Source organism: Pipistrellus kuhlii, unplaced genomic scaffold (genome assembly GCF_014108245.1).
Source record: "Pipistrellus kuhlii isolate mPipKuh1 unplaced genomic scaffold, mPipKuh1.p scaffold_m20_p_3, whole genome shotgun sequence".
NCBI lineage: Eukaryota > Metazoa > Chordata > Mammalia > Chiroptera > Vespertilionidae > Pipistrellus > Pipistrellus kuhlii.
In genome coordinates, this window is record NW_023425529.1 from 113,334,559 (window position 1) to 113,360,707 (window position 26,149).

At 36.7% G+C, this 26,149-nt stretch overlaps 1 protein-coding gene across 1 annotated transcript in view; it reads left to right on the forward strand.

The window, feature by feature from the left end:
- VWA8 (von Willebrand factor A domain containing 8) overlaps window positions 1-26,149 on the forward strand; it is a 341,016-nt gene that overhangs the window by 24,511 nt on the left and 290,356 nt on the right. Inside the window, exons 3-4 of the mRNA XM_036454732.2 lie at window positions 15,156-15,286; window positions 18,477-18,587. Coding sequence (XP_036310625.1) covers window positions 15,156-15,286; window positions 18,477-18,587 — 242 coding nt within the window. The remainder of the gene's footprint in view (window positions 1-15,155; window positions 15,287-18,476; window positions 18,588-26,149) is intronic.

Genomic DNA, 26,149 nt, shown 5'->3' on the forward strand with positions numbered 1-26,149 from the left:
ACAATGTGAAAAAGAAACATTGATCGGTTGTTTCCCATACCAATTGGGGATCAAATTCACAATGTAGGTATGTGCCCTGACTAGGAATCAAACCTGCAACCTTTTGGTGCATGGGATGACCCTGCAACCAATCAAGCCACCCAGCCAGGGCATCCCTTCTTTTCTTTTACTTATTCATCTTTTTTTTTTTTTTTTTTTTTTTTTTTTTTTTTTTTAATAAGTTTTTATTGTTCATATTATTACAAATGTTCCTTTTTTCCCCCCCACCATTGCACCATTGCTCTCCTCCACCAGGTTCCCACCCCACCCTCTGCCCTTTCCCCTCTCCCCATTGTCCTCATCCATAGGTGCACAGTTTATGTTCAGTCTCTTCCCACGCCCCCCTCTCCCCTTTTCCCCAAGAATCGTCAGTTCACTCCCCTTCCATACCTCTGATTCTATTATATTCAACAGTTAATATTGTTCATCAGATTTTTTTAAATTTCCTTGGTTATTAGATTCACTTGTTGATAGTTACGTATTTGTTGTTCATAATTTTTATCTTTATTTACTTTCTCTTCTGAAAGAACCCCCTTCAGCAATTCATATAATTCTGGTTTGGCGGTGATGAACTCCTTTAGCTTTTTTTTATTAGTGAAGCTCTTTATCTGGCCTTCGATTCTGAGTGATAGCTTTGCTGGGTAGATTATTTTTGGCTGTAGGTTCTTGCTATTCATCACCTTGAATATTTCTTGCCATTCCCTTCTGGCCTGCATGGTTTCTGTTGAGAAGTCAGCTGACAATCGTATAGATGCTCCTTTATAGGTTACTACCTTCTTTGCTCTTGCTTCTTTTAATATTCTCTCTTTGTCTTTTGCTCTTGGAATTTTAATAATGATGTGTCTCGGTGTGGTCCTCTTTGGATTCCTTTTGTATGGAGTTCTGTGCGCTTCCTGGACTTGTAAGTCTAATTCTTTCACTAGGTGGGGGAAGTTTTCTGTCACTATTTCTTTCAGTATGTTTTCGATATCTTGCTCTCTCTCATCTTCTGGGACCCCCATAATTCTGATGTTGGTTCGTTTGAAGTTGTCCCAGAGGTTTCTTACATTATCTTCAATTTTCTGGATTCTCTTGCCTTCTTGCTTCTGTGGAGGAGTGTCTTCTGGCTCTTTATGTTTCAAATCTTTGACTTGATTGTTACAATCTTCCCTTCTGTTTTTAGGACTCTGTAAAATATTTTTTATTTCAGACAATGTATTCTTTATTTCTTGTTGATCCCTTATCATTTCTTGTTGACTCCTTATTAATTCTAGTTGATCTCTTTTCATATCCTCATAGGCCTTATCCATCTTTCCTAGGAAATTCTTGAAAAACCTTATAAGCGTAGATTTGAACTCTATATCCAGATGCTTTTTGTCCTCCATTTCTTTCGTTTGTGATCTATTTTGTTGTCGCATTTCGCAGTTACAGATGGGACGGGGTTTCAGGGTGGAGCCTGCAGCTTTGGCTTCCGTCAGCCCCGCCCTATGCGGGTCCTTCAGTGCTCGCTGCCGGCACCTCTGAGAGGAAGGTGCCCTCGATTTTCGCCTGCTGCCAGACAGTCTATGCTCTCCCCCAATGAGCCCGGTATTGGGGTTCAGTTCAGTTGGAAGTGGAGTTGGAGGTGGCGTTCAGAGCAGTCTGGAGCCCCTGTCTCCTTCCCGTCAGGGCAATCCCGCGGCACAGCCGAATGTCCCTTCTCTGTGTGCAGTGTGCGCGCCGCCGGGACCTCCTTTCGCCTCTCCCCGGGGTTCCGCCTTACAGCCCGGCTCCCTATGGCTGAGCCTGGGTCCCCGGGGTCTGGCCTAAAACTGGGAATTAGAGCAGTCGGGGGCCCAGCACAGTCGGAGTTTTATCTCCTTTCCGCTAGGGAACGCCCGCCAGGCACTCGGCCTCCCTCCTCTCCGGCTCCGTCCTCTCCGCGCGCTGCGTCTCCGTACCTTGGGCTTTTCCAGCTCCTCCGCACCTCCTCCTGGTTTTCTCCTTGCTTCTCGCTGTAGAATTTCCAGTCAGTCAACCTTCCTGTAGTTCTGGGCAATGTCCGTTTTATATTTTAGTTGTATTTTATTGAAATTGTTGTGTGCGGCTGCGGCTAGGTGTTCACCTGGGCGCAGCCATCTTAGCGAATCTACTTATTCATCTTTTGTTTTTAAAAATAATTTCTTATTTTTAATTACAGTTGACATGCATTATTGTATTAGTTTCAGGTTTATACCCCAGTAATCAGATATTACAGGGTATCCCTTCTTTTCTTTTCTTTTCTTTTATTTCTTTTCTTTTCTTTTATTATTTTATTTTTTATTTTATTTTATTTTATTTTATTTTATTTTATTACTAGAGGTCTGGTGCACGAAATTCATGCATGGGGTGAGGGGGTGTCTCTCAGCCCAGCCTGCACCCTCTGTAATCTGGGACTCCTCAAGGGTCAGACATCCCTCTCACAATCCAGGACTGCTGGCTCCCAACTGCTTGTCTGCCTGCCTTCCTGATTGCCCCTAACTGCGTCTGCCTGCCCGCCTGATCAACCCCTAACCACTCCCCTGCTTCCCTGTCAGCCTATTTGCCCCTAACTGCCCTCCCCTACAGGCCTGGTCACCCCTGCCTGCCCTCCCCTGCCGGCCTGGGTCCCTTCCAACTGTTCTTTCCTGCAGGCCTGGTTGCCCCCAATTTCCCTCCTCTGCCAACTTGGTCACCCCTAACTGCTCTCCCCTACAGGCTAAATCACCTCCAACTGCCCTCCTTTGCAGGCCTGGTCCCTCCCAACTGCCCTCTCCTTTTGGCCATCTTGTGGCAGCCATCTTGTGTCCACATGGGGGCAATCATCTTGTGTGTTGGAGTGATGGTCAATCTGCATATTACTCTTTTATTACATAGGATTTAAAAAAAAATATTTTTATTTAGTTCAGAGAGAAAGGGAGAGAGAGAGAGAAACATCAGTGATGACAGAGAATCATTGATTAGCTACCTTCTGCATGCTCCCTTCTGGAGATTGAGCCCACAACCTGGGTATGTGTCCTTGAGTGGAATCAAATCTGGGACCCTTCAGTCCACAGCCGATGCTCTAATCACTGAGCCAAACTGGTTAAGGCAAGGGTATCCCTTCTTTTAACAACTAAGATGCTGTAGTCTACTATCTGGAGTTTATTGACATATTTTGTCATCATCACAAATGTTTAATCACTTGGGGGAATCTTATTAAGTGAGAGAATTAATAAGGCTATATTAGCTCTAAGGGTTCAGTGGATCTTAGCAATAATATATTGTAAATTTTTAAACTTCTAAGCATAGGCTTTGAATGAATGTATTTTTATATTTAGCAAGTGTAAAAGATATCTATTTTTAAATATAGGAAAACTCCCATAAATTGTCACCAAAACCCCATTTTGGTTATTTTCAATTTTTATTACTGTTTTTTATATAATAAAAAAAGTTTCACTTTTTTTTGTGTTGCCATTTGAAATTTGTCTGAAGAGAGTTTATATTGAAAGCAGTTGGATGGTCCATAGGCACCAATTTGCATTTTCTGTGCTTGCTATTCATTCATTATTATTCCTACCATATTCACAAGATAAGTATCCTTATCTTTTATTTTTTGTATATCAAGATGATGGTGCAGCCCACCTAGTGTGGCTCTAGTGAGAGTGTCAGTCATTACACCGCAGTGTCTCAGGTTCGATTGTAAGTCAAGAGCATGTACCTGGGTTGCAGATTCCATCCCTGGCCCTAGAAATGGGTGTGGTAGACAACCAATTGATGAGTCTATCTCACATTGATGTTTCTCTTTCTCTCTCTCTCACCCCCCCACTTCCCTTTCACTCTCAAAAAAAAAAAAAAAATCAACTGGAAAAATATCAATATCCTTGGGTGAGGATTAACAACTACAACAGCAAAAAGATAATGGTGCATGTCTTATGTTTTACCCAGTAGTAGGTTGTTACATAGTTTGTCTTATGAACAACTGTGCCCAGTTGTTAGAAAAAGACTGTTTAGGAGTTTGTTTAATTTGAAATAGTGGCTGAGCTAAATCAACTAAATATTATGCTTTCGCATAAGTATTACGTGGTTGCTATATATTGGTTGGATAGGTATATTGTATTGCATACTACAACATATTTTTTACATCTGTTTACTGTATTAAGTTAAAACATTGTATTCTTTTAACTATTTCTGCCTTCTCTTGGGGACAGTTTCCCAATGGGAAAATTATAGGTCTTTTGTTTGCTAGTATATGATTGATTAGAAATTATAGGTTTTGGTTATTAGAAAATTTTGATGGATTTTTTTCTCCTCTCTTGGAGATATTTAAAAAATATTTTGGAAATGGCATTCTGTTAAACTTTGATAATACATTGCTTTCCTTCATATATTTATGCTTCAATTTAGCTTTTTGCCTTTTGGATATTTAATATTTTGAAATGAAACATAAAATGATAGACTGGTTAAGGAAAGGAATTTTAGCAATTATTATTCTCTCTGAAACTCCTTTCATAGCTAGGAAGGTAGGACCATGAGAAAGTGGTCCGAAGACTCATTAATTAGTAGCAAAATCTAAATTTCCTGACTTCAGTTTGATTTTCCTTTCATAGTCTGTCTCAATGTCTTTGGCTACTATTTTTTAAAATAACTTCTGGGGATAAGGGGGGAAACAAAAACAAACAAAAATCAAAATAAAATATCTCCTGGAGTGTGAAACAAACTCTTTTAGAATTAAGTGTGAAAAGTTATTGAAAAAATATTGGTATAGCAGAGGCCTGGCAGTGCTATTTGTTTCTGTCTTTATCAAAGTTGGTATTTGTAGCACTGAAACTCATTATTGTCTTTTAGTAATGAAGAAATGAAAATCACAATGTTGAAATATGAACTTTGATATTCATATTTAACATCTATCTAAATCAGTGTTTCCCAAAGTGTGGTAAACGGGAAGAGTTTGGTGGGGGTACGCATTGCACCGGAGTTTGGTGGGGATATGCACTGCACCATGCTTAGCTATGCCTAATTCTACGTTCTCATGAGTATGAGGGGTACTCAGCGTTATGAAAATTATAGAAAGGGTACACATATGTCAAAAGTTTGGGAAACACTGATAAATGAAGGGTAGAAATCCTTCTAACTGACCTGGCTGATACTGTAGACTGGAAATATTCGTAAGTGGAAGTCTGAAATTTTATTAAAAACCCCAGGAAAGCATATTACCTCATCAAAGTAAAATTTTTTCAATTGGTGAACTGTCTCATTGAGATAATGAATGCTTATATTTTATAGTCAGTTTTCACAGTGTTGGGCATGACAGGCCATCTTTTCTGTCTCCAGTATCTCTATAGTCCAGTGCCTGGCACGTAGTGGACACAGGAGTTGGATTGCTCTTCAGTTTTTTAGTATTTAGTTTTTTTCACCTTCTGCCTGGACTGTTATAACTTTCACTTATCATCTTAGCCCCTGGTCTCTCACTTGCAAGTTTTGAAGTGGATAATTAAAGCTTTTCTTTTCTTTTGTATGAATCTTATCGCTTAGATGAAATTGACAGCTTTTGATAAGAGATTTCCTTCATGTTTTTGTGCTTGAAGTTAAACTATCAAAGTTGGCATTTCTTCCAGGTTTGCCTTATGAGGTTGTGCTCCTGGATAGCTGTGTTCAATAGATGACTTTAAACCTGACCTCTGAAATATTTCAACTTCCTTATATAACTTCCTTGTTGCAGTCTGTGGATTAATTATATGTGAGGTCATTTAAGTTTTACTGGACACACTGACTCTTATCCAGGCAGTTAGGGCCCACAAAGATATTTTGCAAGAATTACAAAACTGCTTTTAAAATGTTTTGGTATAAAGTCAACAGGTTGAATTGTGTGTTTTTTGTTTGTTTCATTTTTGTTTTTTTTTGGGGGGGTATCCTTTGTCTTTAGTTTATATTGATAAATAATTTAAAGAGGTTTGAAAAACTTATAAGCATCATAAATGACAACACTATTGAAAAAATTATCATTTTTGTGTAAATGTAGATGATGTGGAACAGCCATTGCAGCACTTGTCAGCTGTAATGAATTAGTGACGAAGGTTACACAGATGGCCTCTTGGAAGGTGTGGCTAAGATTCTTTTACTTAATAGAGTCAGAGCTTGAAAAACAGTCTGAGAAACAAGGCCTCCAATCTTTAAGCTTTACCTTATTTTTAATGGTTTCACTAATTGCCTCTCATTATACTAGAATTTGAGGAAAGGATTTCCTTTGAGATTTCTTTAGATGTATTTTTAAAAATAGAGCCCTCAAAAGGAAGAGTTCCATCAAAAGAATCCATCACTTTAAAACCCTTTAAGGTGGCCAGAAGTTTCCTCTAGAGCACATGTGTCAAACACAAGGCCCGCGGGCCAAATCCGTCCCGCCAGGCCTTGCAATGTGGCCCGCACCGCGCTGTCATCACTGCACTCCGCTGCGTTTCCATCAATATGACAGTTTATGACTGTTCAGTAAACCATTCGGCCCGCGATTTAGGCTGGATATTAGATTTTGGCCCCTTCTCTGATTGAGTTCGACACCCCTACTCTAGAGTCTCTACTGCAGTCTTTATTCAGTGCCTAACTTTTCTTCAGACTTCTTTTTCCCAGGCACCATATTCAAAATAGCTTAACATTTTTCGGTGTTAAGCTTTTTCTTTCCTGTTGAATAACTTGTTTTCTGCAACTTTCATTGAAGACATACAATTTTTGAGCTTTTTAATATGTTATATAGGCTTCTTTGGGTCCACCTGGTAATTCAGTCACCATTTATGACATTGTTTAAAGAGAAAATGACTTCAAGCAGTAAACCTGTAACTCAAAAATCACATTTTTAATGTATATATAATACATACAATCCTTACAAATTGATGAGAAACATCATGTGATCCAGTAGAAAACAGGCAAAGGATTTAAGTAGGCATGCCACAGGAAATAAAGTCCAAGTGGACAATAAATGCATAAACATATGTTATAACAATGGTTAATAGTTAGAGAGATACAAATCCTATATAATAAAAGAGAAACATGCAGATTGATTGTATCTCTGCTACGCCCACAAGCCATGCCCACCATTCAATCAGGAGTGAGTATGCAAACTAACCCAACCAAGATGGTGATTAATTTGCATATCCAGGCACAGAGCAAAGACTTAAGAAAGCATAGAAGGAAACCAAACGCTGCAGAAGGGAGTGAAGCTGTGGAGAAGCAAGTGGGGAGACAGCAAAGGGAGGGAAGCAGGTAGGGTGGGAAGCAGGCGGGGTGTTGGAGAAAGCCACAGGAAACCCTAGTTACACAATAAGATAGAACTTTTTATGTGTAACGTGGGTCAAAATTTAAAAGTATTGTAATGCTTGGTACTTACAAGGTTGCAGATAAATGGCATTTTCATACATTGCTGGCATAAATGTAACCTCTTTGGAAAATAATATGCTAATAGCTATTGATGTAGAAGTCTCTCTTTAGGGTCTATCCATTAAGAAAAAAATCACATAAAAGAGGATATTTGTACACAACATATATTGCAGCATTTTTGGTAGTGACAAAAACTAGAAGCTGAGTGAATCAAGAGGAATGATTGGAGGAGAAAACTAAGATGGCGCCATAGGTAAATACCTGAACTGCTGCCTCGCACAACAATTTCCAAACTATAACTAAAAAACAAAATGGACATCATTCAGAACCACAGGAAGGCTGGGTAAGTGTAAATTCTACAACTAAAGAAAGAGAAAAGCACACTGAGACTCACAGGAGCTGTGGAAGGCAGAGGTATTGAGGTGCGCGCAGAGAGGGCTGACAACTGAGGACACGGCTGGTTTTCTCATTCGGGAGGAAGACAAATCTCCCTACTGCTCTGAACTCCAGTTCTGGATGAGACTCTGGGGACTCTCTCATATGGGGAGAAACTGGATTGTCTGGCAGTGGGCAAAACTCGAGGGCAGCTTTCTCTCACAGGTGCTTGCAGCGAATACCACAGGGCACTGAGACCCAGGGACCTCTTAAGGCAGAGCTGACAGGAAGCCATTGTGGTTTGTTCTGCCCTGAGATCCCGCCCCATGAAGCCATTGCTACTTACTCTACCCTGAGACTCTGCCCCATCCAAGCTGAGCGCAGAGGCTTTTGCATTTAAATGGCTTGGTTCTTTGAATTCTAAACTTACCTAATGAGACTCAGAACATCCAAAAGAAGGCCAAAGGCCCCACAATAGCTTGCATTGCTTCACTGCTGTGTCTCATCTGGGCACCTCCAAAACCCAAACAAAAAAGAGGAATCTATAGATCTCTGTAGCTCCTGCTGGGTAGCCTCAGGCAGAGGCTAAATTAGCACCTCCTTGGAGATCCAAGAGCCAGTGTACCCAGGGGTCTGAGGGGACCATCCAGATTACAACTCCTCAGATCCATAAGGGACACACTCAGGGGGCCGACTCAGTGAGCACCAAAGCCCCAGTGAAGCAAGTCTTGTCTCATAAGGGTGTCTCCAGCACAGAAGTTCTCCCATCCTAGATGCAGGTGATCTTCACAGTCAATTGGCCTAGAGGTCAATTCCTCCCAATGATACCAACAACAATCAAAGCTTACCTATAACAAGACTGTGCATACAGACCACAAAGGGGTGCACCAAGAGTGTCTCAGGTAATAGGAGAGGCTGAGCCACTGGGCCTTATAGGACACCTAGCACACAAAGCCACTCTGTCAACTCAGGCAAGCAACCAAAATGCAGAGACAAACAGGTCACAAATGAAGGAAATGGAGGAAAGCAAACTATTGGATATAGAGTTCAAAACCACAGTTATAAGGTTACTCAAGAATTTTCTAGAAAAGGCTGATAAATTTAGTGAGTCCCTTGAGGATATGAAAAAGGACGAACTAGAAATTAAGCATACACTGACTGGATTAAAAAATAATATCTAGAGATCCAACAGCAGACTAGAGGATCACAAGAATCAAGTCAAAGATTTGAAATACAAAGAAGCAAAAAACACTCAACCTGGGAAAAAAGAAAAGAAAAAAGAACCCAAAAATATGAAGATAGTGTAAGAGTGGGCTGACAACTGAGGACATGGCTGGTTTTCTGTGTACCAACATCAGAATTATGGGGGTGCCAGAAGAAGAGAGAGAGCAAGATACTGAAAACCTATTTTAAGAAATAATGACAGAAGACTTCCCCCACCTGGTGAAAGTAATAGAATTACAAGTCGAGGAAGCACACAGAACCCCAAACAAAAGGAATCCAAAGAGGACCACACCAAGACACACCATAATTAAAAGCCAAGAGCAATAGACAAACAGAAAATAATAAAAGCAGCAAGAGAAAAATAGTTACCGACAAGGAAGCTCCCATATGATTGTCAGCTGATTTCTCAACAGAAACTATGCAGGCAGAAGGGAGTAGCAAGAAATATTCAAAGTGATGGATAGTAAGAACCTATAACCAAGATTACTCTACTCAGAGTTAAAGGTCAGATAAAGAGCTTCACAGATAAGGAAAAGCTAAAGGAATTCATCACCACCAAACCAGTATTATATGAAATGCTAAAAGGTATTTTTTAAGAAGAGGAAGAAGAAAAAGGTAAAGATAAAAATTATGAACAACAAATACATATCTATCAACAAGCAAATCTAAAAATCAAGTGAATAAAAAATCTGATGAACAGAATAAATTGGTGAATATAATAGAATCAGGGGCATAGAAAGGGAGTGGACTGACAATTCTCCAGGGGTGGGGTGGGGTGGGAAGGGATATGGGGGGTGTGGAAAGAGACTGGACAAAAATTGTACACCTATGGATGAGGACAGTGGCGGGGGGAAGAGGGAGGGTAAGGGCAGAAGGTGGGGTGGGAACCAGATAGAGGGGAGCTATGGGAGTAAAAAGGAGGAACAATTGTAATAAGCTGAACAATAAAGATTTATTTTAAAAAAAAGAGATGAAAGAAAATGATATTAGAAGTGCTATAAGTTAAGCAACAAGCTGGAAACATATTTGCAACTTATATTGAAAATAAAGAGCAATGACTGATATATACCTATATCGTGTTATTTTCTGCAGCTATTTAAAAAGATTAGACAACGAAGAGGCTGTCCATGTGATATTGTTAAACAAAAATTGCAGACTGTAGAGTAGTATATAAAGTCTGATATAATTAAAAAAAATTTTTTTTCCAAACTTTTTACAGGTATTCTATATTCAGAGAGAAGTGTTGAAGGATATACTTCATGCTCTTAAACTTTTATTTCCTTCTGGGGTATTGCCTTAGGAGTGGGATTAAGAATAGGAGATGTTAAAAATAGATCATTTAAAATTTTTTTACATAGCCCTAGCTAGTTTGGCTTGGTGGATAGAGTGTTGGCCTGCAGACTGAAAGGTCCCGGGATTGATTCTGGTCAAGGGCACATGCCCAGGTTTCAGGTTCAATCCCTACTAGAGGACATGCAGGAGGCAACCAATCAAGGATTTTTTCTCCTCATTGATGTTTCTGTCTCTTTCTCCCTCTCTCTTCTTTTCTGAAGTCAATAAAAATATATAAAAAATAAATAAATAAAATAATTTTTTGTATATTTTGGATTTTTTTCTTATGATAAATATGTATTAGCCAAATCTAATAAAAAATCCATGTTTAAAATGAAACTTCTTTCAAAGTAATGAATACATTCATTATGTTTTCATTGCTTTTTTTGTAATCTGACTTATAAAAATAGAAAGTTCATATTTTATGTTTAAAGAATTTGGACTCATTTGACAGGTCCTGAAAATTCCTGGTTCTTCTGAGATAATGTTTATAACCAAAGGTCATTCCTTGGTTTCATTTTACAGCTTTGGTTGTCAACATCTTGTCATGAGTACTAAGACCAACAAATAGGTCTTTAGAAATTATTTTATTTTAGCAACACCTTATAGATAAGCACTTTGGAAGGCTGAGTTGCAAATTTAACTTTGGGTATTTTGTGATCTAATTTTCAGTCAAAATATCCTAACATATGTCACCTATTATATTGCTACTTTCTCTATCACAGTTCTCCCCTACTTCCAGTCTGGCTATTATTATTTTGCAATATAGTTTTTTAAAAAAAACTTTTGTTCCTATTACAAAAATAAAACAGTCAATATAATATTTGTAAAACACTAAAAAACATAAGGGATAAAACACAATCATTTGTAAGTCAAATAATAAACATTGTTAAATTTTAAAGCATTATTCTAATATTTTTTAATAATGTGAGATAAATATAAATATAAATGTGAGTAAATATAAATTACATATAATAAATTTCATATCTTTCAAATGTAAAATTTTCTAAATTTTGGCATATGTATATAATAATGAAACATCCTATATAATAAAGAAGTAATATGCAAATTGACCATCTCTCCAACACACAAGATGGCCACTCCCATGTGGTCAAAGATGGCAACCCCTATTTGGACACAGGATGGCCACCACAAGATGGCTAGCAGGGAGGGCAGTTAGGGGTGACCAAGCTGGCAGAGGAGGGAAGTTGGGGGGTGATCAGGCCTGCAGGGCAGGGCAGTTGGGGGGCACCAGGCCTCAAGGCCAGGGCAGTTGGGGGGACCCAGGGCTGAAAGGGATGGCAGTTGAGGGTGATCAGGCCTGCAGGGTAGGGCAGTTAGGGGCGACCAAGTTGGCAGGGGAGGGCAGTTAGGGGTGGCCAGGTCACTGGGGAGGGCAGTTAGTTGCAATCGACCGGCAGGGAAGCAGTCAGGCGTTGATCAGGCTGGCAGGGAAGTGGTTAGGGGGTGATCAAGCTGGCAGGCAGAAGCAGTTGGGAGCCAGCAGGCCTGAATTGTGAGAGGGATCCCATATTGGATAGGGTGCAAACTGGGCTGAGGAACACCTCCCATTCCTCATGTACGAATTTCATGCATTGGGCCTCTAGTTACTATAATAAAAATATTGGTTAAATTTATTACTTCCCCAAAGTTTACTTGTACCATTATAATATTCCTAGTTCCTATATTCTCTGGGAATAATTTATTTGCTTATAGATTTATTTGGATTTTTAAAAACTTTATATAAATGGAATCATACAATATATTCCCCTTTTTTCTAGTATCTATTACTCAGCATACTTTTTTTGAGATTTTTCCATGTTACATGTCTTAATAGTTCATTCCTTTTATTGCTGAGCAGTATTCCATGGTATGGAAATATTGAAATTTGATTATTCATTTACTTGTTGATAGAAATTATTGTTACCATTTTGAGGATCCTGAAATAAAGCTGCTCTAAACATTCATGTACAATTCTTTGTATGCACATATGCTTTCTCTTTGTATGTGTAAATAGCTAGTAGTGAATGGCTATATTACATATGATAAGTATTGAACTTTAAGCAACTGTCATTCTGTTTTCCGAAATGGTTGTATTATTTTATATTTCTATCAGTAACAAGAAAGAGTTATAGTTTTTCCATATTCTTGTTAGCTCTTGGTATGATCAGTCTCTTTAATCCCCTTCCGTACTTGGCTCTTACTGACTGGAGGGCTGGATGAGGGGCTTTCCCTCTGATCCTCACAATAACCATGCGAAGTAACCATTTTCCCTATCTTTTGAAAATTAGGAACCTTAGATAAACCCAGAAGATTCAGAATATTTGTCCAAGAATATTGGTAAAGGACAGAATGAGAAATCACAATTTGGTCTGTTTTGCTTCAAAGACTTTTTTTTTTCCATTATGGTATTTTGTGTTGTCTCTTGGGACAGTAAGAAAACTTCACTAGTTTTGAAGGATTTGTTATAATAGAATTTGAACTCTGCATAATTTTCTGAAATTTTAATACATATATCACAAATTTGAGTCTGTGGAGGGAGAAAATTATAATTTATATACCTTTAGTAGAATTATTTTAAAGTCCTTGAATATGCCTCAACAAAATAGTACATATTTTTTTGAAATAAGTATTGGCTAGGAATTGAATAAGGCTTTTACCTCAATATGAACCAGATGTTTTATTCTTACATAGCAAAGGAAATTATAGAATATAGGATCAAGCTCTCTGGTATTATTCTGATATAATTTTATTACTATGTGGACTCCTAGAAGGTAGCATCTTGTGCCTGAAAACATTGAGGTTGGGGATTTCTCTCATGCACTGGGCTGTGTTTATATGAGGTTATGCATGGCAGTTTGGCAGCTTGTTTTGCAGATGTTCCTAATGTACAGTCTTACATCTTGTTTCTATTTCTGGAATGCTTTTAAGTATGACTCACGCCTTCTTGAGGCTATGCTAAAAATACAGCTAGTTTTAAGCATTAATGTAAAATACACCACAGACACCACACAGCGGTACGTAATGCTTTCTCTCAGAGGTTTAATGCAATTTCCTGACAAATATTTTCTTTGACAAAATACACTCTACTAAAATATAAGTGGAAATGGGATTTTTTTTTTGAGAAGTGGGTCCTTTCATAACATAATATAAACAACAAAATGAATTTAAAATTTTAATAAAAGGAGTAAATATGCTATTGCTATCACCAAAATCCAATAAATAGTATTAATGTCCAGAAAAGCAAGTCTACTAAATTTAATGGAGCCTGCTGAGGTCCTCACTTATAGGGGAAATATTGGACCTGAAGGGAGAGCCTTTAAAAAGATTTTGGAAGGGCAATTGGACATATGGCTGGAATGCAAGCTTTGGACTCAAACAGTTTAGGTCTAACTCTTGGTTTATGCACTTATCATCTGTGGACAAAGGGTAATGAGGATTTAACAAATGCTTATATGGTAGTTACTATTACCAGACACTTCTAAATGCTGATTCAATCTTCATAACAACTCAGTTCATTTATCATCTCTATTATACAGTTGGAGAAACTGAGCACAGAGGTTTTAAATAGCTAAGTAAGGTTACATAGCTAGTAAGCAGAAGTAAGATTTGAGCAGTTCAGTTCAGGTCTGTATCCTTACATACTGTATGTTGTAATATCCAGATGAGACACTGTATGAAAAATCATATGTATTTTTACCTGTCACTTGACAAGAATGCAATAAATTATAACTATTATCATTATTATTGAGGGGAGGTAAAAGAAGGAAAAATATTACCAATACTATTGAAACAATGAGAAGCTGATTCCATGCCCAGATATCAATTTTCTTAAATTTATCATTTATTGTATTTTTGCTTTAACAAGCACTGTTTCATTGTATATATGTATATTTTTAATGAATTCAATTTGCTAGTTTATTGAGTTTTATCAAAATAGTACCAAATGTGATTTATTATGAGAATTACTTTCTTCACTCAATATTATACCTTTTAAGAGTTAAACATATTGTTCGGAGTAGTGGTAGGTTATTCTGTTTTTGTTATTATATAACATTTCATTGTGTGTGTTTTATCCATCTCCTACCTCCAATTTTATGTTGAATAACACTGCTATGATGTGTCCCCTAATGTACAAAAGTGAGAGTTTTTCTTATATACTTAGGAATACACCTGCTGGTTCACTGGGTAATTTACAAATGAGCAAACACAAATTAATTGTATTAATTCAAACATTTCAGAAGATGCTTAGGCAGAAGATAAATAGATTGATGGGTGATTTAATAGTAGACTTAGAAGGGTATTGAATGGAGTAATCTTCTATTCCCAAAAGAGTTGGTATAGAAGAAGAAACAAATTCTAAGGAAGGCATTTAAGTTTTCATAAAACTTTTTATCTGTGAAGTGTGAGATCTCACATCTCATTGCTAAGTTATAATATAGTTTTCTTAAATTTCAAAAGACTATAATAATCATTAATCGTCTGGGATGATTTCATCATTTTGTTCTAAAAGGGGTGGACTATAAAAGTGAGAAAAATAAGATACTATTCTTCATATCATACTTGAAAATCACTTTCATTCCTTTAGTGACACTTATAGATGAGTGTTCAAATGTTCTTATAAGCTTTTAAGTGTTATGTACCTCTTTGTGATATCATAAACTTTATCCTGTTTTAATATTGATAATGATGTTTTTATTGTAAAACACTGTGAAAATTCACCATGTGTATGTATCAATGTATGTGTATATGCATGTGTGTATGTATTTTAATATACAATTTTCATTGATTGCTTGGAGGTTTATATTATATGTAGTAGTTTGATCTGCATTTCACTTTATATCCCCCTATTCCATTTAAAGTTTCAGATTCTCTGGCTCAATCTGTAATTCAGCATCTAAGATGGATAATGCAGAAGGATCTTCTGGGGCAGGATGTCTTTCTAATAGGACCTCCTGGGCCTCTTCGACGCGCCGTTGCTATGCAGTACCTGGTGAGCACTCAATTCTTGTACATTCCTAAGGGTTTTAACTTTGATAAGTTATGTTGGGAAATTAATTAAGATTAAGGATTTATAAAAATATCACTGGAAAAAATTGTTAATGTGGGAGACTGATTTGTTTACAAAGAGTTTGGAATAAGTTATTTGTGAAGCAAATGTATTACTTTTCATAGCTTTAGCAAATTTTTGTTATAGCTAGAAAGTTCTCCACTTCCAGTGGAAAGGAAATACAAATTCACTCTGAGGTTACAAAACAAAACTTATTTTTATAATACTTAGGGAACATTCTCTTATCTTAGATCCACATTTTAAAAGGCCAAATAATTCTCTTGACTTTTTGATATTACTGGTTTATGGTCTTTAGAAAGAGAGTCTAGGGTTTGTAGACTATCTCATGTGTTATATGTCCTCTCTTTTTTTTTAAATAGATGAGAAAACAAGTTCATTAAATAACTCACTCAAGCTCTCTTCAGTTAGGAAATGATGGAGCTAGACTTCAACTCTCATATTATGTCCCTTTCTGACATGTTATCCTTTTTAAATGTTTGTAGTCCTATAAGTATATTGTGACATGAGTTGAAGTACTCAATTTACAATCCAAAACAAAAAATATTACAAGACTTCTTTCTATTTGTCTTCATTAATAGGCATTGTGATTCAAGGAAGAATGTTATCAAATGAAGTTGTTTTGTTCTGGGTGAAGAGAAAAATCATTCTTAAATCTTCCTTGTGTTCTCAATATTAATTTGTTAGTATGCTGTTGAAATATACTTTGTGTACTCTTTTATGTCACTGGTAAAATTATTTTGTTGCTCACAAAATCATGTAGGACAGGAATGATAATACAATGAGCAATTCAGAACTTAAGTACCTCTAGCCCATACATCTCATATCTTTTGTTCCTAGAACCAGTTTGTGAGGTATAATCCTCTATCCTCACTTTATTAACAGACAAGGCAAATCTGTCTTGTTTAACAATGCAGAGCTAGCTATTGAGAATTCAAATTTTAGAACCTCTTTCATTTTAAGATGTGCACTTTCCACCTGTTCAATTGCAAAGCCTATAATATCTCACTTTGTTTTGATTCTGGCAAGACTTGGAAGCTTGTTTGGAAGGAATGTAGAATGAGAAGGGGTAGGAGATTTTAGGAATCTTCTTGGTTAAAAATGCAACATAAGTTTATAAGGTGATGTCTTTATGTTAAAATAAAATAAAATTTAAATTGTGAAATAGATCTGAGGCAGCTTTAGGATGTGGAAATGCACCTAAGAAAACTTACCAGCCTAAGCTGCCTCGCAAACTCTGCAGTGGGTACTATGCTTACCTTAGTAATAGCCACAGAAAAGGAGGTCTATAAAGGCAAAAATTTGAGGGGAAGCCTGCTGAATCAATGAGAAATTAAGTAGAAATAATCTGATAGTCGTGCTTACATTTACGTCATATAAAAGTGACTATAGATAATTAAAAAAAAAAACCCAGACCACTGCCGCCTCCTCTACCTGCTGCTTGGGTGCTATTTCTGAGCTCGCTCAAACTGCTTCTGTGCAGCAGAAGCAGCTGGAAGACTATGTGCTCATTTTGGCTGATGCAGAGTCCTAGGAAACTGTCAGGACTGCAAATATCCTTGATGTGGCAGCTCAGTCTATTATGGTGGTACAATATATATATAAAAGACTGAGCAACTGTCCAACCATAAGACCATCCAACCGGTAGCTATAACATGCACTGACCACCAGGGGGCAGATGCTCAGCAAGGAACTTCTGAGCTGCTGTGAATTGGCAGCTGTAGTTCTCAGAAGACTCACCCAGAACCAGAGAGGAGGGTGCTGATTCTGGGATGTGTCACTGGACCCCCCAGGGGATGTCAGAGAGCCCATTTCAGCCTGATCCCTGCTGGCCTGCCCGAGAGACCCCACTAGTGTACAAATCCGTGCACCAGACCTCTAGCTTAGTGATAAAAGGCATGCATCACTTTGTGAAGCAATGTGAATGACAGGATTTCATAAATAAGAAGTAGGTATCTGCTAAAAAGAGAACTTGCTACTTTACTTGCAAATTGTGTGCTCATAAGCAATTCATTCTTGTTTAAAAAAATCACTGCTATGATGTGTGTTTTCTCTATTTAAATTTTTTCCTTCTTTCCATGTATACTTAAATTTATGGGCACATTGCAACTGGCACATTTCAAGAAAACAAATTAAAAACAATAGTATGTTTTTATCACCATCACACAGAGATAAGGTGGAGAAAAAAAAATTCCTTTTCTGGAGTATAAAGTAATTTACTGGAGTACTATATAAAGAAATAAGTTGAATGAGCTTATGATTAAGGACTATTAATAGCATGCTCATTCAACTTTTTTCTTTATACTCCAATAAATTAGTTTTCCCTTTTTAGTAAAAACATCTTGAATGCCTTATTTAATTGGAAAATGTCATTGTTTTCAATTCAATATAAAATCAAGGACAATGTTAAAAAATTTTATTCATCGATATTACATGTAGAGCAAAATAATTTTAGAAATGGATAAATTATTTTAAAAGAAATGAATTCTAGATGGTTTCCCTTTCAAATCATATGGGATTTTTTTTGGGGGGTAAAATAATTTCTTTTCCCCCTCTTCTTCCTCTTCCTTCTTTCCCTCTCCTTTTCATCCTTTTTTCCCCTCTTTTTTTCCTTTCTGAATAGCTGTGTATGTATCTCTCTCTTCTGACTGTTGGTATATATCTTATTTTCATACATAGTAAAATACCTAACATAATGTATACAATTGGTAAACATTGGCTCATGGAATTAATTAATTTAAACCACCCTTAAGAAGAAGATGAACATTACTTGCAGAAATGGCTATCATTGGGAGAACCAATTAGCCAAATTATTTTTCATGACATTAAAAAAAAAATTCTATAGGAGACATTAAGTTTTATAAGATCTAATTTTGATTATTGTTGTTTAAATAGTAAATATTAAGTAGTAAATTATGGTGTGCAGTAAAAGTAGAACTCTACATGCATTGATTAATGCTCAATTTATTGCATTTTTCTCAAAGTTGAGTCTCAACAGATTTTAATCCAGAATTATCTTTAAATATACTTCTGTAGGATGGTGGCATTGTCAGCTTCAAAGCTTATGTTGGAAATTTGATTTTGTTTTGGAACAATTTCACTCTCTGCCCTGCAGGAGCTGACCAAACAGGAAGTCGAATACATTGCCTTGTCAAGGGACACCACAGAAACTGATCTCAAACAGCGTCGAGAGATCCGTGCAGGCACGGCCTTTTACATTGATCAGGCAAGTTCTGGTCACGCTGTAACACATGACTGTTTACTCCATGTCTATACGGAATTGATTTTTAAAGTAGAAAGAGTGGTAGCTCATGTAATAGTGAAAAGTAGCTGTATTGTATTCTCTCTAGACAGATTTGATTTCAATATTTTTTAGTTTCTGTTCTTGGAAATGCCTTTTTGGTTTGGTACTAAATAAGAAACCACAGATAAAATTAATGGTTCTAAAATGTTGGCTAAAGATCATTTGTCATTTTCTTAATTTTCAATTACTTTCTACTGTTTTTTTTGGGGGGGGGTTCTTAGGTACAGATTACCAATTAAAATAATATTTTATTAACATTATAATGAAGCTTGTTATACATTTCTTCAAATATTAAATATTGTTCTTTGTTAAAATACCTAGAGAAAAAAGGACAGAGTTTCTAATTTTGCAATTTATAGAGAAAATATTTTAAGTGTTCAACACATTTGTGACAAGATGCTTGTCCATTTTATTTATAAAAATAAAAATTAAAACAATAGTGAGCTGCTGTTTTTCTTCCATCTCTCAGATAAGCAAAGATTAAAGAATTTGTTAATGTCCATTGTTGATAAGGAAAAAGGGCTAAGGAAAGAGCATTGCTGTTGATGAGGTCATAAATTTATACAATTTGAAAGAAAATTTAGCAATCAATATCTATGTAAAGAATACATTTTATAAGGGGCTGATACACTAATACTGATAATAATTCCCATATTCTCATGCCAAGTGTTTATTCATTATATATCCAAGGTTACAAGATGTCTGTATAGATATGATAGGTGTTTGTTAGATATGATATATACTCAAGGTTACAAGCTCTCTGCAAAAATAACTTACACAAAGACCTAGAAGGATATAAAAAGGGAATACTCCTTTCTGTGGTTATTCAGAATTTGACAAGGTATTATGCTCTGAACCCGCATGCAATAAACGACTCCTAACTAATTGGCTTGTTAAGGTGTCTTGTACCTAGCCCACTGATTGATAATACAACACTGTTACAGCCCATTATCTTTGGCCCTATAGCTAAGTAAGGAGGCCATCTGGAATGGGAGCTTAGTGTGACCCAAGACAAATGTTTCTATTACTAAAAGAAGTTTCCAGTACACTAAGAGAAAATGACTTGTACACAGAGAAAACAAAGAAGTGAGAGGAACCAGCCTTAAGTTTGCAAAGAATAAAGTTGGTGTTTCTGTTGCTTTAAAAATCCCATCCTATGCTTTCAGTGAATAAGACAACTGGCTATTCATTTAAGAAAAAACAATTCTGACTCTGCTTTACATGTTTATTTAAAGTAAATTCCAGATGATTGACAATATACATAAAATTGTAAAATGTAAAAAAAAAGGATACATTTTAGCCAAAACTGGTTTGGCCCAGTGGATAGAGCATCAGTCTGCGGACTGAAAGGTCCCAGGTTCGATTCCAATCAAGGGCATTGGTTGCAGGCACTTTCCCGGAAGCGGGTGTGCAGGAGGCAACTGGTCAATGTTTCTCTCTCATCGATATTTTTAGCTCTCTATCCCTCTCTCTTTCTCTCTGTAAAAATAATCAATAAAATATATTTAAAAAATACATTTTGACCCAGCAGTTATATTTCTAGCAATTTTTCTTTAATTGTTATTCACATAAGCATGCAAAGTTATATATACAAGGATGTTTATTATGGTATTGTTTGATATCATATAAATGAAATTATAATGATGTACATTTAGGAGCTAAATAAAAAGTGGTAAGTAGAGTTAAGAAAAATGAGATGGATCTCTTTGTGGTGATAGAAAAGAAGACTATGTGAATGAAAAAAAAATAAGTTGCAAGATAGTGTATATAATATGATCCCATTTGTGATATAAGTGAAAAAAATCTCTCTCTATATATAAGCCTAAGTGACCATTATGACCAAACAACTGGAATGACCAGCACCACTGGTTGACCATTGCTATGATGTGCACTGATCACCAGGGGGCAAACACTCAATGCAGGAGCTGTTCCCTGGTTGTTAGTGCACCCCCACAGCCAACCTCCTGTGGCCCCTCCACTTGGCCGGCTGGCCCCCGTTGGTCCCTGGTGCTAAGCCATTCGTAGACCTATTTTGGGGTTGGGATTTTGTATGTAGCAGAGCTGTTCACTCTCTGAGATCTATTGAAAGTCAGCCCTTTACACAAAGGCTTGTCTAGCTCCCATGCTCTCCCTTCCCCAGGGGTCGCCTGCCTGCTGCGGTAACAGCAAAGCAGCGAGGGAAAGAGTAGGGAGGGAGGCAGGAACTATGCGTTGATGGGGTGCTGATGGTGGTGCCCATGTCTGGTGTCCATTCCTAACACACCTGGCCAGGCGACTGTCACTTCCTCTCCTGACCCTGCTAGGGCCTTCAGACCCAGGCTGGGACGGGGAACCCTGGGTGGATTGTGGCAGATGCAGCCCTTTTCCCAGAGGGACCGAGGGCCAGCTCCCTCTTTGGGACTGGCAGCCATGTGCATGAATTCATGTGCCGGGCCTCTAGTAAATCTATAAGCACTTGTGTATACCTTGGAAATTTTCAGAAGGAAACACAAGAATCAGCTAATAGAGCTCACCTCTGTGGAAAGGTGATTGGGCATCTGGGGTGGTGTGAGGAAGGAATTTTCATGGTTCTTTAAATTTGAAGCTATCACATGAGCACACAATTACTCTATAATTTAAAAAAGTATAATTGTGCCGAAACCGGTTTGGCTCAATCGATAGAGCGTCGGGCTATGGACTGAAAGGTCCCAGGCTCGATTCCGGTCAAGGGCATGTACCTTGGTTGCGAGCACATCCCCAGTACGGGGTGTGCAAGAGGCAGCTGATTGATGATTCTCTCTCATCGATGTTTCTAAATCTCTGTCCCTCTCTCTTCCTCTCTGTAAAAAATCAATAAAATATATTTTTTAAAAAAGTATAATTGTAAAAAACTACTGAGTGAAAAAAAATTCTGAGACCAGAATATTCACATGTTGCATAGATTACTATTAATTACAAAAGGAAAAATGTTAGTACTAAGTATTTCCATATATTTTGCCAAATTGATAGGCTTTAATTTGTATTAAAAATTACTAATCAGGTTGAATATTTTTATGTTTATTAACTATTGCTTCTTTAAGATGTTGATGAATTGAATGGATAAGGAAAGGAGAGTGGTACTGATAACTTACAGAATATAAAACAAGTTGAAATGTACACCATGTTCATTTATGTAAATATTTGCTATAACTTATCTACTTGATATGAAGTTAATTTAAATATTTTAATGTAATTACTTTGGTAAGCAGATTACACATTGAAGAATTGGAAGAATTGGTTAAGGACCAGAAATATGAAAATTTATGGCTGCTATTTTGATACAATGGAGAAATGAGAGATTTTTATTTGCCTCAGAAGAGAAAATAACCTGAAAAAGCCCAAACAATATTCTAATCTTTTAAAAATTGATTATTTTCCTCATTTTTTTCTTTCTTTATTGCCATTCTAGTTATTTATTCTGTTTATTGCCATGTGACTCTAAAGAGGGGAAGACTTTAAGTCAATATACTATTGCTTGGATTACTCAAATATAAATCAATACAAATTAGCTAAGCTACAAATAAACAACATTTAGGTTTATGGCTAACTGTGAGGAAACACTCTTTATTCTCAAGTTAATTTTGGGAGTAGAAAATCAGGATGGGAAGTTCAAATAATTTTTTTTAACTTTTTTAGCTAGGAACTCTTTTCACATTTGTGTCTTGTTAATTTGTTTGACACAATACTGTGAATTTCCATGATGTACAATATACATGGTTAATACTAAGTATAAAGATGCACTTTAAATAATTATCTGATATTACCGTGTACTCTGTTTTGGATTATTCTTTTTTTTCCATCTTTTTATTAAGGTATTATATCTGTACATATCTTTGTTTTGGATTATTCTTGATTCTCTCTTACTAATAGAAAAAAATGAGGATTCACTTTTTAAAGGTACTGTTTAAATATTACAGGTCCTCAAAAGCAATTCTTTATAATAAATTGAATAATCATGTTATTGATCAGAAAATATTTTTATCTTGTCTAAATTTCTTTTACTTATTTTAGCAAGTAGGAGAAAAGTTTATGTTGTAAACTTTATCTCATTTATGAATGCTGAAGCCACTTTCCAATGTAACCACTGCAGAAACTACAAAGTGGTTTCCAATGTAACCACTGCAGAAACTACAAAGTAATCTTTTAGAAGTTCATTCATAAATTAAGTACATGGAATTTGGAAAGCATCTCCATCAGAAGCAGGCTCTTTAGAGCGGCTGAATTCTTGTACTTGCGCCAGACCCTTTGCAGCCACATTGTCTAATAGGTTCTAATTGTCACTTGCACAACTGGAGAAAATCTGTCTGTGTGTACTGTGGCCTCTGTTAGTAACTCAGGCCTTGGCTCCTTACCATGTTGCCATCTTGCACAGGCCAATTCTTTTCTACTCATATAATGTTAACTGTTTGGCAGATTGTATAATTCATTTATAAAAATTAAGGGGCATTGCCAAGACCAGTTTGGCTCAATGGATAGAGCGTCGGCTTGGGGACTGAAGGGTCCCGGGTTCGATTCTGGTCAAGGGCATGTACATTGGTTGCGGGCATATCCCCAGTAGGGGGTGTGCAAGAGGAGCTGATTGATGACTCTCCCTCATCGATATTTCTAACTCTCTGTCTCTCTCCCTTCTTCTCTGTACAAAATCAATAAAATATATTAAAAAATAAAAATAAAAAAAATAAATAAAAAATCAAGGGGCATAACCATAACTTCTATTGAGGAGACCTTTGGTGTGGTAGGTGCATTTAATTATCAAAACATCCTTGGGAAGGAGGTGACTTCTGCAGTTTACAGGTGAAGTAACAGCCTTAGAGGGCCATGGCCATACAACTGATAAATAGCAGAGGTGGAATTTGTCCAGTTTTAGAGTTTAGCTTTTTTCTACCATATTATGCTACTTCCCTGAAAAAATGATGATAATGATGACAAATGATGACAGTGACTACATGGATAATATTGATAGTATTCATAATAATAACAGCCAATCCTTTTTAAAAGGCTTACTGTTTGCCACAGGTTATCTTATTTAATCTTCACCATAATCAATGAAATATGTACCATAGAGTAGCTTTACAAAGAAATGGAGACCCAGAGAGGTAAAGTGACTAACCTAAGTCATTGATATTTTAATATTTTAAAGTAAAAAAAACTTGAAATGTAAAATTAAAAATTTTTTTCTTTGGCTTCCTAAATATATTATACTTGTAGCTTCTTTGAGTAATTTGAAGCTCTTTGGAATCTTACTATCATTAAATCTTACTATCATTAAATATATATATGTTTTTTTCTTTTCAAATGTGTACTTTTTAATAATAAGGATTTCATTATATTTATTTAAATTGTTATTAATCTTCATTCTGAGCACAAGAAAGAGAAATCGTACAGAGAAATAAAAATCAAAGTATTATAAAATACTGTCATTAAGTATTTGAGTGGATATTCATTATAAAGGTACAACCCCTCTGAGAATTAACTATTTAATAACTTAAATGTATTAACAAAAAACTTTATGAAGTTATTATTTGATTATTGTAGTATTGTATTATATTATTATATTTATATTATAATTATTATATTATTGTAGTATACAGCCATAAGTCCTCAAAGTCAGGTGATAACATGTAAGTGAAAAATACAATAACTAGCCGAAACCCGTTTGGCTCAGTGGTAGAGCGTCGGTCTGCGGACTGAAAGGTCCCAGGTTCAATTCCGGTCAAGGACATGTACCTTGGTTGCGGGCACATCCCCTGTAGGGGGTGTGCAAGAGGCAGCTGGTTGATGTTACTCTCTCATTGATGTTTCTGGCTCTCTATCTCTCTCCCTTCCTCTCTGTAAAAAATCAATAAAATATATTTAAAAAAATACAATAACTAAAAGAAAGATTATATAGTAACAGACCATTAGTAAGCAATTTTGCCTTTCGTGTAGCACATTCAGAGAATTCAAAGAAATTAAGGATTAATCAAAATAATGTTTTAAATCAACATTTTCCAATGAGGTACAAACAATGCCAAGGAATAACAGAACTGCTCAAACCATTCACGTGAGCATTTATTAATCCTATTAACTACCTATTAATAATAGACATGCTCAAAAGAAAATATAGAATAATAATTGAAACAGAAAAGGGAAAAACAAAGTCAAATGTTTCTTAAAGGGCGAATTCTATAAAAAAATGTTATCTCAAGAAAGTATTGCAATCACTGTTACCTATTATCTGCTGCATTAAAGTTTTTATCACCAAGATTATATAAGGCCTGCATGCCAAGTTCATCTTGCAAACTGCTGTGGTCTACAGCAGGTGCATTGTCATGTGATGCTTCCAATTGGACACTCCCATTTCTCACCAGCAAGGAGGCACTAGCACTGAGCACTGCAGCCTGGGAAGGAGGGCGGAACTGGCCTTTGACCTGGGCTGTGGACTGCTGGCCTTGCTGCCCATCTTGAAGGTGCCACTAACTGCATCTTGCTCTTCACCTTCAGGAAATGCAACTTGGTGTGTCAAGCTATTCCTATTATAGATCAAGTGACTGTCTCCAACTGGGAAGTCTGTCCCAATAAAGATAGCTCATCAAGCACATCTCCTTTGGCCTTGACGTCTGATTTTGAAATGGTTAAGGGTTTTATACTTTCGGGTGCCATTAGCCTATTGGAGTCATTCAAACATGCTACTGAGCTACTGTCCAGACTCAGCACTTGGGCCTAAGTCTTGGCACTATTAATGCTAGGAAGTCCAACCTGTTGTCTACTTTTTGCCAGTTCCTTCAGGACCCAAATGAGCTTTGTGTGTGTGCTCAGAGTCAGTGCTCTTCTCTGTAGGGACAAAAGCATGTCTATGTTAATAATGATGTATATTTTAATGAGTTTGACAGCTTTTAACATTTTTCCACTACTGCTTTGATTCATGGCGTACCCTACCCCTTGAGGATATTCTCATTTAGGAAATGAGGACACAGACCTCCAGAATACTTGTTTGCCTTAGGTCTTTTATCAAATCAGAAGCAAATCTAGGACAGGAGCTTAGACAGTTTTTGATTTTAGGTCATACAGTTGCTTTTATCTTGAAATGCTTTGTGTCCACATGTTGGGTTGTTAAACCTGTTGTATGAAATGGTTTGTCCAGAAGGATCTTGCTGTGTTTTTTCCTGATTTCTCTGAGAAAACTAGGTCTCTGGAAGTTCTGTAGTTGGAAGGGCAGGATAGGATCCTTATGGTTGATCTAATTTCTTTAAAAAATATATATATCATATATATATATATATATATATATATATATATATATATATATATATATTTCTTACAGAGAGGAAGGGAAAAGGATAGAGAGTTAGAAATATTGATGAGAGAGAAACAACCATCAGCTGCCTCCTGAACACCCCCTACTGGGGATGTGCCCACAACCAAGGTACATGCCCTTGACCGGAATCAAACCTGGGACCTTTCAGTCTGCAGGCCGATGCTCTATC